Raw genomic sequence first — 17,356 nt, forward strand, 5'->3', positions numbered from 1 at the left:
CAGCTAAATAATTTAGGCTGCAGGTTACACCACATTGGGTGGGTGGCAGCCAAGGCAGCCAACTAATTTCTTTTTTAGGAGTGGATTATTGCACAAGCATATGGATATTTATAGCATTTCCAGTGTAGTTGCAAGGAAATATTTCTGTCCCTGAAGAGGGAATTTATCCACTGCTGCTCTCAGAGTTGATGTCTTTAAGAAATTTATCTGTAAAATCTCAGTTAAGATGCAATTTAACCCTCACTGGGGGACCACAACACATCTGTGGTCCAATTAATATCCTTGTGGGAAGCACAAGTCTCATACTGCTCCTTTCCTCTTCTTCCAGTGCTGTTTTGCCACACTGTGACAGCATTTTTTTATTCCTGAGATGATTGAAAAACACTTCACATGCTCTTGATATGTGATAAATGCAACCTGCTGCTTCCTGTTGATTGGGAGAAGAAAGCCAGGGAACATCCTCCTCTAGTCTAGGAATGAAAGAACAATTAGCAAAAAACATTCCTAAAAAACCAGCTGCTCTCAGGTACCATGGGTGTTTTAGCAGCCTGTCAGGAGAGCTCCCTGTCTCTCATACACCTCTGTGGGGATAAAGATAATTTCCCTGTGCCTGCCCAGCAGATGACCTGAGGCTCTCTGTGACAGCCAGGTCAGGAGCACTCTGCTGCTTTCTATGCCTGCTGAATTCTGGCTTTCAGGTAGAAAGAAGATGATTTCATTCACTTCTTTTTCATTTCCCTGTGCTCAAAGGTGCAGATCTCTCCCATCTCCAGGACTCATTCCAGGACACATGCTCTGATGGTCCATTGTATTTCTTGACAGGTTCTCTCCCAGGAAAGCTGCAGCTGGGGGACTTGGGGATGTGGAAAACTCACATCAAAGCTCTTCTTACTGCTCTTTGTCATGCAGCTCACCTGGTGCAGAAAACGAGCCTGAGGCCCATGGAAATGTGCACAGCAGAGTCCCAGTGGGATGGATTGGGGAATTATTTTTTGGGAAAGGCTGAAATTTTCCATGTGTATAAAAACCAAATGCTGGTCTAACTCTTTGGTCTCCAAAATCACCACTGGCCTTTTTTCTTCAGCCACTCAGGCCACCTATAATCTAAAGAAAAAACGAAGTGATTTTTATTTCTCTCTCTTTCCCACATTTTCTTTATTTTCTCCGATTCCCTTCAACCTGTACTCAAATCAGCAGCACTTTTTTGTGCCACATAGCTTTTCCAACCCCACCTTGCTTCCTTTCTTATCTGAAATTCTTTTCTTCCCTTGGTGAGCAAACCCCACCAACACAACACTTCTAGTGAGCTCCAGAGATATAATTTACATTTCTCTTGAGAGCTCAGTTGTTTTTCTTCCCTTGCCTTTCAGTTGATTTAGTGCCCTGCTGCTTTGGGGACACATGGAACAAGCAGTCTCTGACTCCTTTCCTGCAGCCACGTTCTTTCCAAGCTATTTCAAGCCCAGTCCCTATTTTTTTTCCCTCCTCTTGCCCCCCTTCCCCTGCCCTCAGCCTGTCTCCACTCCTCTTCATGTGGCTGGTGTTTGCATCTTTCCTTTTTGTTCTAATGGCCTGCTCTGTGTGTTCTGTTTTTTTTTTTAATACCTCAGGGTTGTTTTGGTTACAGCCAAAAAAGCTGGAAAGTTTGGAAGTGGGATGCTCCATGTAAACCTGGAAGTGGCAGCTCTCTTTACCAAAGCCCTTTCCATGCTTGTTCTGCAGGATCTTAATTAAGCCTCCAACTGCATGTTTCAGACACATACTGGGTTTAAGTCTGGGTTATTTTTGGTAAAATTTGGGCTTTGTTTGCCCAGTTTATTGATTTCATTTACATGGGGAAGTGCAGTGCTCAGCTTTTGACAGGGACAGGCTGAGTTTTATGACAGAGCTGCAGTGGAGCCACAGGTGCCTTCCTCATGATGGCTGCACTTGGATCTTCTCTGGATGGTTGTGCTTGAAAAAAAATCATGGGCTCAGAGAGAGATTCCAGGGGGAAAATGTTGTTACTTCTGGTTTGAAGCCAACAAAATTTCCAGGAGTGAGTCCTTGAGAGGAGCCTTGGTGGACTCCCACACCTGAGTCCAGGTCTCCTTGGAGCACCCTGCATTGGGAATTTTGTGCTCAGGAAGAGAGGTCTGTCCATGGCTGTCAGTGTGTCACAAAGGGCTCTGGCACTCAGTGGAAGGTCTCAAAATTCCTCCAAGTGAAACTGAAGTAAAAAAAAAAATCTGAAATACAGCATCCCATGGGTAGCAGAATGAAATTCCTGTGCATGTTCCTCCCTGCTTGTCTCCAGCACTGAAATCTCTGTTATTTCTATATGTAGATACACACTGGGTATTTTTAACCTATGGAATACTGGAATGGTCCTGAAAAAGTGGAAAATTTGACCAAACATGTTGTTGCTGTAATAAAACCCTTCAGTTTTGTACCCCCTGCATTAATGTTGTTTAGAGCATCGACATTGTAATTGACAGCACCAGCTCATGGTTTAGGGTGATAAATCACTTTTCCAGCACCAAGGACTGATAAACAAATGATTTACCTTTTCCTCCCATGTGGTGTGTTCTCTGCTCTCCCCTGACAGTGGTTGGCTCTCCCAAGGGAATTTCTTTCTCTGACATCACGGAAAATTCTGCCACAGTCAGCTGGACCCCCCCTCACTCCCGCGTGGAAACCTTCCGGATCTCCTACGTGCCCACCACGGGAGGTGAGCAGGACGGGCTGGCAGGGAGCAGGGGGGGTTTGCTGGGCTGCCAGCCCTCCTTCAGTGCCTCATCCTGCACAGATCATCCCTTGTTTCTCCAGGGTGAGGGTGTGTAACCAGCCTTTGCCTGGACACCGTGCCCACATCCCACGGGCAGCCCAGAGGTGGATGCTGGAGTGCTTGTACTGATAAATCTCTGCCTGAACCTCCTCAGCAAGGATCAGTTTCCAAACTGTCATGATTCTGTAGGCTGAGCACACTGGAAAAGATGGCCCTTGGAAATAATAATCCTAATCCATTATTATAACAATTTTTCAAGGCAGTGATTTATTCAGTGCTCCCCAGCTTGTCTCATTCTGGTTTAGTGTTCAACTTCAAAAACTTCTCTGCTTCAACAGATTTTTTAACCTAATTTAGGTTAAACTGTCCCTAATTTAGGGACATCTCTGAAGGGAAACAGCTAAAAAGCAAACACTAAAGACATCAGCATCAAAAAAAAGTCCTGCTGTTGACTGAGACAAGGAAAGATTTAGGTCTTTGGACAATATAGCCTGAAAGCACACAGGCAGCTTTAAATATAGTGGTCCCACAGAAGAAAAGGAATCCAGTCATAAAGTCAGGCACTTGTCTAAGTGCTTTGCTGGAATAAACCCAGAATTGGAGTAAATATGGGTGCTAAGTCCTCAGCCACACACAGAGCACCTTCTAAAAGATCATCTACTGTATCTTTATTCTAAATGAGGGGGGTAAAGGAGAATCTTCCAGCCCTCACCACAAACAAGGCAGATCTAAACTACAAGTCCTGTCCTCAAGGTGTTTGAACTCCCATGTAGAGACTGTGGGGGTTTCTGTTTACACCTTCTCTGGGAAATTGCATTTTTCTGAACAGAAATCACAGAATGGTTTGCATAGGAAGGCACCTTAAAGCTGATTTCATTCCAACTCTGTCACAGACAGGGACACTTTCCACTAATAATGTTAATTTTTGAAACTGACTACAAACCAATGATTTAGATTTAGCAACAAGATTTGACACCAGTGGTTGTAACTAACTGGGGAAAACTCATCTCCTGCTGTAGAAGCACATCCACACCCTTCAGGCATTTCCTGGAGTATTGTGTCACTCATCCCCTGGCATGTGGCTTCACCCTAGGTACTCCAAATGTTGTCACAGTGGAGGGGACCAAGACAAGGACCAAGCTGGTGAAGCTGGTGCCAGGTGTGGATTACAATGTCAGCATCATCTCTGTGAAAGGCTTTGAAGAAAGTGAGCCCATCTCTGGCATCCTGAAAACAGGTAATAACATAAAACCAGGGAAGAGCAGCTTTTTAAATGGATCATCTGGGCTGCAGGAGAGACTCAGGGACTGGAGCTGCAGACACACCAAGATCCCATTTTTGCTGCCCACACAAATTGTAGGAAGCTCTTTTCCCCACTCCTCTCTCTTTGCATTTTACACGAGGATGGAACTTTTGTTCCCATTTTGCTCCCATTTTCTAAATGCTAAATAAACCTGTGACACGGATACAATTCATGTATTTACAGTTCTAATTCATCAGAAAAAAAAAAAACCCAGAGATTTTTGGTTCTTTTTTTAATTAATGCTGGTTTTGAGATGAGGGAGCAAAGGGCCAGCTCAGCTGAGCAGTTCAGACCAGTTTGTGTTATGGACTTCACATGTCCCAGGTTCCAGACTGTTCTAAGCATACAAACATTCTCTCTCCTGATTTTTTCCTCAGTATTCTCTCAATATTTTTCTCGGTATTCTGTCTCCTGATTTTTTCTTTAAATATCCCTGCAGGAATTGAGGGTCCCCTCTGCTCCTGCTCACCCCTGTATTCTTTTTGGGGGCTAGCAAACATTCAGAGAGCTGAGGCACAGAACAAGATGATGATTATTGGATAATGACAGGAGATTTACAACGCATTCCAGCTGGGGAATTTGCCAGTTCTAGAGGCAAAGATCCATCTTAATTCAGGGAGAGCATAAACCTGTGGGAAAAATAGAGCTGGGTGAGGAGGCAAGGTGGGATGTCTGGGGATTTTGGATGCCTGGCTGGCTGTGGGATTGGTTTGCTCCAAACAAGCTGCTGGAAGGTCACTGTGACCATCAGCTGCCGTCACTTTGGTTATTTTTCCCAGCTCTGTCTCCTGAAATTGCTCTAAAAAACAACCCAGATTTGAGGGTGTTGGGAGAAATGTGTCAGCTTTGACAGAGCTGTTGAGATTGATGGTATCAAGAGTGATCTGAGAACATGGGTAGTTCTGTTTGTTCCCAGACTTTCATCTCCTCCAGCACTGACCTCCCTTTCCAGAGGAGGTTTTTGGTGTCTCTTCATAGGCACTGACGTCTTTGCTGCACAACTCCACTATTCCAAGGGGAGTCATGAAAGCTGCACTGAGTCTTGGGCATTTTCTCTCATGAATTTACAGCAGAGCATTGCACAGAGCTGAGAGTGTTTGTCAAATTCCTTCAATCTGTTTTTGTCCCAGCTCTGGACAGCCCATCAGGCCTGGTGGTGGTGAACATCACAGACTCTGAGGCTCTGGCAACCTGGCAGCCAGCGATTGCTGCTGTGGATAACTATGTGGTGTCCTACTCCTCTGAGGAAGGTGAGAGGAGTGGGAATGGGTTGGGGAGCTGAAGGGTTAAAGCTCTCAAGGGATGCTGGTTGTAACTCCAGGAAAATCACAGAATATCCAGAGTTGGAGGGACCCACAGGATCATCAATCCAGCCCCTGTCCCTGCCCAGACACCCCAACAATCCCAGCCTGTCCATCCCTGGCAGTGCTCCTGGAGCTCTGGCAGCCTCGGGGCTGTTCTTTGGAGAAGCATTGAAAAATCGATTGTTTTAATTCAGCATTCTTGACTGAGCCGTGAACAGAGATGAGGGAGATCCCCGGGAGGCAGAGGCAGTGCTATAATTCCTGTGAACACTAGAGAGAGCTCACACTTTTGGAGAAAGGGCTCTGGTGTGAGAGGTGTCAGCACAGATGCGCGCTCCGGCCTTTTATCATTTTGCACTAAAATAAACCAGCGAGTGGGGCACGGGGTTGAGCGCACGACGACGTGTGTGAATGGCACCAACATCTCTTTGCTGCTGGGCTGTTCTCAGAGGCAGAGGTGACCCAGCTGGTGTCGGGGAACACGGTGGAGTACGACCTGAAGGGGCTGCAGCCCGCCACGGAGTACACGCTGCGCGTCCACGCGCAGAAGGACGCGCAGAGGAGCGAGACCCTCTCCACTCGCTTCACCACAGGTGAACCGCCCATGCTTCCATCCCTCCTGCCCCGTGTCCCTGTTTCACTGCAATCCTGCATTTCCACAGCGTTTCCATCGACCTGAAACGCTCATCTTAGAAAATTAGGATTTTAGTTGCCTTGCTGAAAATAATTAGAAGGGAGTAGTTATCTGAAACTTAAATAATTGGTTGTCTGTCATTTTATGTTTGCTCAGCTGTGCTTACAATGGGAAAATGAAAAATTAGTGAGTGGACCCAAAGAAACATAGACAATGCAACAGAAACCCATTCTTTGGAAAACTGGACTATCCCCAGAAATCATTTGTGTTGTCATTGATAGAAAAGGTCAAGAGTTCAGGGTGAGGAAGACTCACCTTACTTCCTCCTTTTAAGACCCCTCCCCACGAAAACGACCCCAGACTTAATTTCAGAAGTCAATCACGCATGGTTAATAGCTATTCCAGCTAATTACCATAGGAAACGAGGGATGGGAGGGACACTGCTGCCCAGCACTGAATAAACAGACACTTTCTAACTTTAAATTGTTAGAGAGTCTTCTGTCCCTCACAGTTGAGTATCGGTATTAGACCAATACTCTTATTTTGGTAAATCAAATCTTTTTTGGGTGGGAGCCCCCTAAGGCTGATCAGGAGTGGTTCTGTCAGCAGTTCTGCACATTCTCACTCAGGGCTGGAGCAGCAGCTCTTTTTTGGGGCTGGTGTTGGTTGCTGAAGGTGCTCAGCTGGTTTCATACTCGTGGCTTTCCATGAGCATCAATGAAACGAGGGAAGTTTCTCAATTTCCTGGCTTGGCTTGTCCCAGGGTGTTAATTAGGGAGCCAGGGGCTGAGCCACACCAATCCAGTCCTGTAATCACAGAGGGGAAGGGAAGCTGGAGCTTGGAGCCAGACCAAGCAGGAAAAGTTTTTTCCTGTTCTAAAAAGTTTTCCTATTCTAAAAAAGCATCACTGGAACCAAACTTTTATTTCCTGGGAATATGTAAATACCAATCTGTCTTCTTGTGAGAAATAATGAAATGCACAATTTGGTCTCAAAAGACATTTCAGTGCAACTGCTCATGAAATAAAGTGCCTGGAACAAGCCAATATTTTAACTTAGATAGAGTTAACACCTTTATTTTAAACTACCAATGGAAAAATTAATTCTTAACCACAAAATTTAGGTTGAATTGTTTTTTAATTTCAAATTTCTCTGGAGAGGTTTGTTTCCTGGCTTGTTTTAATTTATAGCCCACAAGATTACCTGTGGAATTAACTTTCCATGGATGTGACTGTAATTGCTGTGGTGTGTCCTGCAGGGCTGGATGCTCCAAGGGATTTGAGTGCCACTGAGGTGCAGTCAGAAGCTGCTGTGATAAGCTGGAGGCCTCCCCGTGCTCCAGTCACTGAATATCTCCTGATCTATGAATCCATTGATGGCACAGTCAAGGTAAATGAACCTGGGGTGCTGTGCCTCAAATCTGGGCAGTGAAGATGCTCTGAAGTGTCCAGCAATGCAACATAATCATGTGCCTTAATTTAAACAGCTAATTTAAAAATACTACCTGCCTCTTTCAGTGCTAGACTGGACACAAATGCATTTAAAACCTGTTAAAGGATTTTCTTGCATTATACCCCAGAACAGAAGCTCCATTGCAGCCCAAATTTTGCCTTTCATCCCTCCACAATCCAGATAAAAGCACCAACATTTTCCTTCATTCCAGACCTGTGCCATGGAATGAACTCACACTGCCAAAGGATGTGATTCACTCCTCTAAACTCAGGGGAATCCCTGTGCAAAGGGGTGTCTAAGGAGGGATGAACTGCCTGTGGAAGTGCCTCTTATTCTCCTATCATTTTATTTTGTTCCTACATAATTATATTACACTAAATGCTTAAATATGAATCAGGTGAATCCCAGAAAAAAGAAAATTTTGGATGCCCAGCCTGGCTGACTGGAGAGGATTCTGATTTTCAGGAAAGCAAATATCCCAAGCACAGTGAAAATCAGTCTTTTAATGTCACAGCAAAACAGCCTTTTAAAGCCTGGAGTGCAACATTTCCTTGTCCTAAAGGATGAGTTTCCCAGATTTTTATGAATTTCACAATCTGTACATTCAGGGAATGTAAACATTTATTCTGCCTTGCTTTTAAACCTCCCAGCTTGTACATTATGATGGTAAACACTCATTTCCAGGCAGCCTATATTGAACTTTGAAAGATTAGCTTGGTAAAAATCTGAGAGGAGTAGCTTTATATTAATTAATCTAGATGGTTAAAGATACCATCAATAATTATGACAAAAAATAATGTGGCAGACTGAAATATGCAACCATTCTGGTCATTATGATTTACTTCTCTGAGATTTCCCTGTATTATTTCTTTTCTCCATAGGAACTTGTCCTAAAGCCCGAGACAACTTCCTACAGCCTGGCAGACCTGAGCCCCTCCACACAGTACACAGTGAAACTGCAGGCCCTGAGTGGGGCCCTGAGGAGCAAAACCATCCAGACCATTTTCACCACCAGTAAGGACATTAGAGCTGTTAAAATAATCCAAGGACAAAGCTGAGCTCTGCTGTGAGGACACACAGACCCCACACAAGATTTTAATCCATTTATAGTGTTGGTGCAAAGTCCCTGTTCCCACAGATCTGTTCTCCCTTGGCAGGATGAAATTCCAATATCCATCCACATCACCCTCACACTCCTTTCTCTGGTGAAACATCCTCCCTTCCCCATGTGAAGAATCAGGAATTCTTTAAAATCCAGTTGACACCTTGATTTCCCCTGTATCAATCCCAGTGAGAGAAAACGAATCAGAGTTTGGAGCTGAAATGAAGCAGAGGCACCCACAGATCAGTGCCAGGGCTGAGGAGATGGATTTCTGGGCAGGTTTTTCCCCTCTCTCTGAGATGGGCTGTCCCAAAGCCCCTCTGCACATCAGCTCCAGCCCAACAGCACAGCTCTGCCAGGATAAATTGGCTTCTCTGAAGGTCACTTCACAGCTGGCATTAAAAAAAGAAGTTGTTCAGCATTAGCTGTGACACTTTGCTTGTCATTTGTCTCACATTTCCCACTTTTCAGCCTTTCAGGCCCAGCAGGACCTTCAGTCATTCCCACTCCCCCTCCTGCTGCTGGCCCCAGCTCCAGCCCAAGGACTGCCAGAGGTGACCCAGCCCCAAATCTGCCCCGTGCAGAGCAGGATGGGCTCCACCAGCACATCCAGACACAGGAGAGGATTTAAATCTGGGTGTATTTAGGTGATGTTTGGCAAATTGACCAGGACCAGGTGCCTTCAGCCATGTGAACAATGTCAGACTCATTCAGGCAGGGGTTTAACTCTAAAAACAGATTTGTGCCTATTTAGTGACAGGGAAACACTGAATGATCCCCCTGTAGAGTCACTTTTCTCCAAATCCCAAAGCTGATGGAAACTTGCCTGGGAGGTTTAGATTCCATACCAGGAAAAAAATACTTCATGGAAAGAGTTGTAAAGAATTGGAATAGGCAGTGTTGGAAGTATTGACAAAACCTGTGGAGGTGGCACCTGGGGACATGGATGAGTGGTGAACATGATGGTGGGACTGTGTTAATGGTTGGACTGGATTATCTTAAAGGTCTTTTCCAGCCTTAACAATGCCATGATTCCGTGAAATTCTCTGGAGCTGAAGCACTGTGTAACACTGCAAGGACCAGCAGCCACTCTGGGAAGCTCCAGTTAAAAACTACCTGGAACAGCACTTAATTGTCTGGAAAAGCTAATGACCTGAGTGAATAAAAAGAAAAAAAGAAAAGCTTTTTTGGGAGGGTTAGAAATTGTTCAGACTGCAATGATTTTACTGGCTTTTGTCAGAAAGAAAGGCTTAACAACATTTTCCTGTAGTTTCAATTGTGGCTCTTTGCTTTGTTCTTTAGTGTAGCTTTATAACACATTTAATATTGTCCTTGCTAGAAAAACACTCATAATTAATTTATTTTTGATTGAAGTCCTGTCTTTGTATCCCCTCTCCCTCTGTCATATGATCAGAGATTGGTAGATTTGTTTTTCCCCAAAAGTTGCTGTAACACAGCTCCTGAATTTCAGTCTTTAGCTGGAGGACGCACTCCCATCCTAGCAGGGAGTAGTTATCTCACATTCCCAGCACTCCCAGAAGTGTAGACAGATGTGAAAAAACACATTCAAAAGAAGAATTCACCTCATCAGCTGTATCCTGTGGATGTTCTGCATGCAGGGTGCAATTACAAACCTGTTCCTGGGATCTGTAGCTGACCCACAGGGGATTTTCCTGAGTCATCTGCATTCAGCACGTTCCTTGTAACTGCTGATTTCCTAAGGAAAGCTTTCTCTTCCCTGTGTGTGCAGCTGGGCTCCTCTATCCCTACCCCAAGGACTGCTCCCAGGCCCTGCTGAACGGAGAAGCCACCTCTGGGCTCTACACAATTTACCTGAACGGGGACAGGGCTCAGCCTCTGCAGGTGTTCTGTGACATGGGCGAGGACGGGGGCGGCTGGATCGTGAGTATGGGGCAGGGGCAGCACCTCCCATCCCTGCCCATCCCTGCCCATCCCTGCCCATCCCAGCACCAGGCTCTTGTCAGCACAGCAGGGCTGTCTTGGCTATAAATCTGGGCAGTTTTATCCTGGCTAGCACGCTCCAGTGCCCAGAGCAGGGTTTGCAGCTCTCTCTGTAGCTGGAGGAGAGAGGTGTCTCCAAAGGATGGGTCAGCCCTGATCCTTCCCTGCTGAAATGAATGTTAATTGGGTAACACAAATAATCAGCAAGGAGGGAGGGAGGGTGAACTGGCTCTGAATGAGAGGGAGTCAGAGGGGTTAAAGCACAACCCAGGGGTGCAGTGGCTTCCCAGGCCACTGTGCAAGGGACACATCCCACCCAGACAGCAAGGGAATGGCAGTAAAATGTCACCTCTCCACACTGGCATCCCCAAATTTGAACAAGGGACTCAGGGCACAGAAGGGCAGGGGGAGCTGGAATGGAATTCCAGGGTGGAATGCTTGGCTGGGAATTGAGGGGATGGGGAAACTCTTGGCTGAGAAATCCAAAGCTGCAGGATGGTTTAAAAAAGGTAGAGAGCAGGAACAGAGAGGCCACATCAGGCAGAGGAGCCTGAGAACCCAACAGAGAAATTGGAGACTTAAAAAATACATGGAGCATCCAACAGGCTGGGAGCAGCTCAGTCCTTGCAGTGAGACTCTGCTGGCAGGGGTAAAGGCACAGCAGCAGCAGCACTGAGCTCTGTGGCTGTAAAAGCTCTTTCCCTCTGGCCAGGGCAGCCTGTCCATAACATTTCCTGCTTTTAGGTGTTCCTGAGGCGTCAGAATGGAAAGCAAGATTTCTACAAGAACTGGAATACTTACGTGGCAGGTTTTGGAGATCCTAAGGATGAATTCTGGATAGGTAAGCGCTAAAAATTTGTATTTAAAAAGAAAAAAATAAATTAAAAAATACAAAACAGCCCAAGAGTTCAGGAGCCTTTTAGATGCCTCCATTTAGCTGGCAGGAGTATTTGTAAAGGGGAACAGGAGTAAAGGAGCCAGTGCCTCCAGCTGCAGTCAAAGGATGCCAAGCTGGGGTCACCACATGAACCCACCCAATGCTCAATTGGGCTCTGGGATAAGTCAGAGGTGACCTGAGGAGCAGCTTCTGCTTCCTGTCCTCTAGGACACCCCCAGCAGCAAAGGCTTAGCATCCAGGGAGGAAAAGCAGGACAAATAGAACTCATAAACTCACCTTTTGGTAAAATAGAAGTAAAACCTCCACATTTTCAAAGTCATGGTTGTAAATGAAAGATGATGATGATGATGGTCACACAGCACAACTTTGGCTGTTTTGCCCAACCTGTTTCTATGATTTGAGGGGAAGGTCTCTCCCTGTCAGCCTGGGATTATTTATTTGCTTCTGTGCTGACATCACCCTACAGCTGATCCAGCTCAGTGTTCTCACCAGTGCTGGTGTCCTGCTCTATTTGTACAGCCCAGTATGGCCCATTTATGGAATAATGGCATGGTAGAAAAAACCATGGAGAGACTGATGACTTAAGGAACCTGGAAACAAACACACTTTTGAGAGAATGTTAGTGTAGGAGGTAATGTTAAGTTTGGACTTTATTGGAGGCCTCTAGGGGCAAGCATGGAAAATATCCACAAAAGCCCCCCCATGGGGTGAACACAGTTGTGTAAGTTTAGCAAATTAGCATAATTGACACCAATCACCAATCAGGAGCACAAGTGGTGATGCAATTCCCCCTGTTCCCTTCTAAATCCTCCCCTCTCAGGTGGAACTGAACTTTGTTGATGAAAATGAGCTGATTTTGGCTTTGGTTCCCAGGGAGAACCAAGATAGGATAGGGGCTTTGGAATGTGTTTTATCTTTCTGCCTATCAGGGCACTGGGAAAACGAAGTAGGAACACAACAATAGGCCACAGAGCTCCAAATGTATGTGTAAATAACACAGAGAATATAGAAAATAAAAAAGACAAAAATCACTTGGCACCAAGACAAGCATCCCTTGCTGCCCACAGGTCTGGAGAACCTGCACAAAATCACCTCTCAGGGGCAGTACGAGCTGCGGGTGGACCTGCGGGACAAGGGGGACACGGCGCACGCGGTGTACGAGCGCTTCAGCGTGGGCGACGCCAAGAGCCGCTACCGCCTGCGCGTGGACGGCTACAGCGGCACCGCGGGTGAGAGCGCGGCGGGGACCGGGGAGCCACGGGGTCGTGGGAGTCACGGGGCTCGTGGGATTCACAGGGCTCGTGGGATTCACAGAATAGAATCACAGGATTCATGGAATTCACAGAGTCACAGAATTCACAGGGCTCATGGAATTCACAGAATAGAATCACAGGGCTCGTGGAATTCACAGAATAGAATCACAGGGTCCGGGGATTCACAGGGCTCGTGGGATTCACAAGGCTCGTGAGATTCACAGGATCACAGGGCTCGTGGGATTCACAGGGTCACAGAGTCACAGGATTCATGGAATTCACAGAGTCACAGGGTTCATGGAATTCACAGAGTCACAGAATTCACAGGGCTCATGGAATTCACGGGGTCACAGGGCTCGTGGAATTCACAGAATAGAATCACAGGGTTCATGGAATTCACAGGGTTCATGGAATTCACAGGATCACAGAATTCACAGGGTTCATGGAATTCACAGGGCTCATGGAATTCACAGAATAGAATCACAGGGTTCATAGAATTCACAGAGTCACAGAATCACAGAGTCACAGAATTCACAGAATCACAGGATTCATGGAATTCACAGAGTCACAAAATCACAGGGTTCATGGAATTCGCAGAGTCACAGGGTTCATGGAATTCACAGAATAGAATCACAGGGTTCATGGAATTCACAGGGTTCATGGAATTCACAGAGTCACAGAATTCACAGAATCACAGGGTTCATGGAATTCACAGAGTCACAGAATCACAGGATTCATGGAATTCACAGAATTCACAGAATCACTGGGTTGGAAGAGACCTTCCAGATCATTGAGTCCAACCCATGCCCTAACACCTCAACTAACCCCTGGCACCCAGTGCCACATCCAGGGATGGTGACTCCACCACCTCCCCGGGCAGACCATTCCAGTACTTTATCACTCTTCCCATGGAAATTTTTTTCCTAATATCCAACCTAATTTCCCCTTGGTGCAGCTTGAGGCTGTGTCCTCTGGCTCTGTCAGTGCTGCCTGGAGGAAGAGAGCAACCCCAGCTGAGCACAGCCACCTTTCAGGGAGTTACAGAGTGATCAGGTCACCCCTGAGTCTCCTTTTCTCCAGGCTGAACACCCCCAGCTCCCTCAGCCCTTCCTCACAGGGTTTGTGTTCCAAGCCCCTCACCAGCCTTGTTCCCTCCTCTGGACAAGCTCAAGCTCTCAATGTCCTTCCCAAACTGAGGGGCAGAACTGGACACAGCACTCGAGGTGTGGCCTGACCAGTGCTGAGTCCAGGGCAAGAATGACCTCCCTGCCCTGCTGGCCACACCATTCCTGACCCAGGCCAGGGGCCATTGGCTTTGGCCACCAGGGCACACTGCTGGCTCATGTCCAGCTGCTGTCCATCAGTGCCTCAGGTCCCTTCCTGCCTGGGCACTGTCCAGCCACACCATCCCCAGCCTGTAACACTGCAGCAGATTATTGTGGCCAAAGTGCAGGACTTGACACTTGGACTTATGAAACTTCATCTTATTGGACTCTGCCCCTCCATCCAACCATTCCAGGTCTCTCTGCAGAGCCCTCCTACCTTCCAACAGATAAACACACACTCCCAGCTTAGTGTTTCCTGCAAATTTACTAATGAAAGGCTCAATGCCCTCATCCATGTCAGCAATAAAAATATTGAACAGAACAGGCCCCAGCACAGACCCCTGGGGGACACCACTGGTGCCTGTCCCCAGCTGGATGCAGCACCATCCCCACCAGTCTCTGCCAGTTCTTAACCCAGCCCAGAGTGCTCCTGTCCAAGCCATGGGCTGCAGCTTTTCCAGGGAATGCTGTGGCAGACACTGCTAAAGGCCTTGCTGAAGTCCAGGTACACAACATCCACAGCCTTTCCTGCATCCACCAAAAATTGACTTTTCTTCCTCCTAATCACTGATTTCCTCCCTGCTGACTCAAGATAACTGTGTGGCTGTTGCAGAGCAGCAGGTGCCTCTCCTGTGTGAGGTGTTTGAAAATCAAACATATTGATATATTTTATGGTTCTGTTTTATATCCTCCAGGCATTTTGGTGCCATATTTTATGGCCTGCTTATGGTAGGATTGAAACAAGTGTATTAAAGCACAATATATCTCATTTGGCCAATCTTGGTTGTCATTTATACAGCCAATAATAGCCTGGCACAGATTCTTTTCTTGTCAGTAGAATTTGCAGCAAAGCCCTGCTGTAATGTGATTTATAATTTTGCTGAACAAATCATCTGCCTTTTGTAATCACACTGGGGCAAATCCTGCAGCCCTTGGTGAGTCCTCTTCAGGGCCTCAAAGGATTAAGAGATAAATCCAGTTTAACAACATGTCTTAAAAGGAGATAATTCCACACTGCTGGGTGCATAAACCAGAGCAGAGTGGGATGTGAGCTCTGCCCTGTGACCAGCACAGGAGCTTTTACCCAGACTACAGAGATACAGAGGAAATGCAGCAGCAGAATTAATTTCTGTTTAATTTAAATGGGATATTGGGAATAAATCCTTCCCTGTGAGGGTGGGCAGGGCTGGCACAGGGTGCCCAGAGCAGCTGTGGCTGCCCCTGGATCCCTGGCAGTGCCCAAGGCCAGGCTGGACACTGGGGACAGTGGGAGGTGTCCCTGCCCATGGCAGGGGTGGGATGGGATTTAAGGTCCCTTCCAGCCCCAACCATTCCATGATCCTGTGATTTAAGGCAAATTCTCTGGTGCAGTGTAGTAGCTGCTACCGTGAGTAGGATTCAATGTGGAAGTTCCTTCCTTGTGAGCACCTCTTTGTCTTGGCTTGTCCACACTGTAAATCCAGCTTTTAGCAAGAAGTGCAGAAATTGAGCTGCATTAAAAAAAAAAAACAAGAAACACTTCATATATTCGAGATTAGAGACCACCTGAAAAAATGTTTTGACCTGCCTGCAATAATAAAAATTTTGTATTGAAACAAGTAAATTTTTAAAAATTTAGATGCAGAAGGGCACGGCACAGTAGAAATGTCTTCTGCAGAATGGGCACACCCATGGAATCTAAACCAGGCAACCCCCGACCTTGTTCTTTCTTTTGTTCCCCCTCCAGGTGACTCCATGACCTACCACAATGGCAGGTCCTTCTCCACCTTTGACAAGGACCACGACTCTGCCATCACCAACTGTGCTCTGTCATACAAAGGAGCTTTCTGGTACAAGAACTGCCACCGAGTCAACCTGATGGGCAGATATGGTGACAACAGCCACAGTCAGGTGAGTCTGGGGCTGGAGGCTTCTCCAGTGCATGAGAGGGAGGGGAATTGCAATTATGGGTTTGTCTGATGGTTCAGCCAGCCAAAAATCACAGCATCCCCTCCTCCCACTCTCCAGGAACACAGGGAAATGTAGGGGCAGCTGCTCACAAAACAAGAATTTAACATCAGCTGGTGGCTTTGTTGGCTTTGTCTGATTTTCCAAGGGGCTATCCCAAGTGTGCAGGGAATAATTGTAGTTTTCAACATGGGAATGAAAATGTTCTCCCTGCCATGAAAGCCAGGCAAGGAGGGACAGCTCTGAGGGACAGAGGTTTAACAAGACCAAGCTCAAGGAGCTGCCCCTGGGTCAGGACAATGTTTGGGCTCAGCCCAGGCTGGGATGAGCAGAGGGAGCAGCCCTGGGACAGGGACTGGGGGTGCTGTGGGGGAGAGCTGGAGCTGCCCCAGCCCTGAACCCCCTGAGCTGAGCCCAGCCTGGGCAGCAGGGCAGGGGGATTCTGCCCCTGTGCCCTGGGCTCAGGTGAGACCCCACCTGCAGAGCTGGGACCAGCACAGGGAGGAGCTGGAGCTGCTGCAGAGCCCAGAGGAGGCACCAGGGGATCAGAGGATGGAGATCACTGGAGAGGAGAAGCTTTGGGGTGACCTCAGTGTGGTGTTGCAGGGCCTGGAGGGGTTGCAGGAAAGATGGAGAGAGACAATTTACAGGGGATGGAGTGCCAGGACACAGGGAATGGCTTCAAACAAGCAGAGAATATGTTTAGATGAGATATTGGGAGGAATTCTTCTCTGGGAGGGTGGGCAGGGCTGGCACAGGGTGCCCAGAGCAGCTGTGGCTGCCCCTGGATCCCTGGCAGTGCCCAAGGCCAGGCTGGACACTGGGGACAGTGGGAGGGGTCCCTGCCATGGCAGGGGTGGAACAAAACGATCTTTAAAGTCTCTTCCAGCCCAATCCATTGTGTGTTTCCATGATTCTGTGACCTGATGTGGGTGGGTTTGTACAGGTTGGACATTCCATAGCCCCAGAGCTCCTCCACTTTGTGGTGCCTCTGTGCCCAAACCAGAACCAGGGGCAGCAAACAAAAGTGTGACCTCCCGTTTGTCACCTCCCACCTCCCCAGGGCGTCAACTGGTTCCACTGGAAGGGCCACGAGTATTCCATCGAGTTTGCAGAGATGAAGCTGAGACCCTCCAGCTTCAGGAACCTGGAGGGGCGGCGGAAGCGAGCGTAGGGCGGGCAGGGCAGGGCTGGGGAGGGCACAGGGTGGGCACAGGGTGGGCACAGGGTGGGCACAGACACCCTGGGGCACGGGCCCGGGGCTGGCACTGGCGCCAGGGCAGCGCTGACCTGCCGAGGCTCTGCAGCATCCCCAAAAAAACGGCCTCAAACACCCCAGAGATTCCAGCAGAGCAGCTCCAGCTGCCCACCAGGAACGTCCTCCACACCAAAGACAACGATCTCAAGGG

The 17,356-nt window shown here is 47.5% G+C and overlaps 1 protein-coding gene across 4 annotated transcripts in view; it reads left to right on the forward strand.

Annotated features, from left to right (window-relative positions):
* The window catches only part of TNC (tenascin C), a 70,457-nt gene extending 53,304 nt beyond the window's left edge, over positions 1–17,153 (forward strand). For all 4 annotated transcript variants that reach the window (XM_056505017.1, XM_056505018.1, XM_056505019.1 and 1 more), the window contains 11 exons: positions 2,588–2,710; positions 3,861–4,004; positions 5,201–5,320; positions 5,824–5,967; positions 7,267–7,397; positions 8,342–8,474; positions 10,313–10,464; positions 11,269–11,365; positions 12,490–12,651; positions 15,727–15,890; positions 17,011–17,153. In XM_056505017.1, coding sequence (XP_056360992.1) covers positions 2,588–2,710; positions 3,861–4,004; positions 5,201–5,320; positions 5,824–5,967; positions 7,267–7,397; positions 8,342–8,474; positions 10,313–10,464; positions 11,269–11,365; positions 12,490–12,651; positions 15,727–15,890; positions 17,011–17,121 — 1,481 coding nt within the window. In that variant the 3' untranslated portion in view covers positions 17,122–17,153. The remainder of the gene's footprint in view (positions 1–2,587; positions 2,711–3,860; positions 4,005–5,200; positions 5,321–5,823; positions 5,968–7,266; positions 7,398–8,341; positions 8,475–10,312; positions 10,465–11,268; positions 11,366–12,489; positions 12,652–15,726; positions 15,891–17,010) is intronic.
* Positions 17,154–17,356: the final 203 nt, after the last annotated feature.

This window comes from Oenanthe melanoleuca, chromosome 17 (genome assembly GCF_029582105.1).
Source record: "Oenanthe melanoleuca isolate GR-GAL-2019-014 chromosome 17, OMel1.0, whole genome shotgun sequence".
Classification (NCBI taxonomy): domain Eukaryota; kingdom Metazoa; phylum Chordata; class Aves; order Passeriformes; family Muscicapidae; genus Oenanthe; species Oenanthe melanoleuca.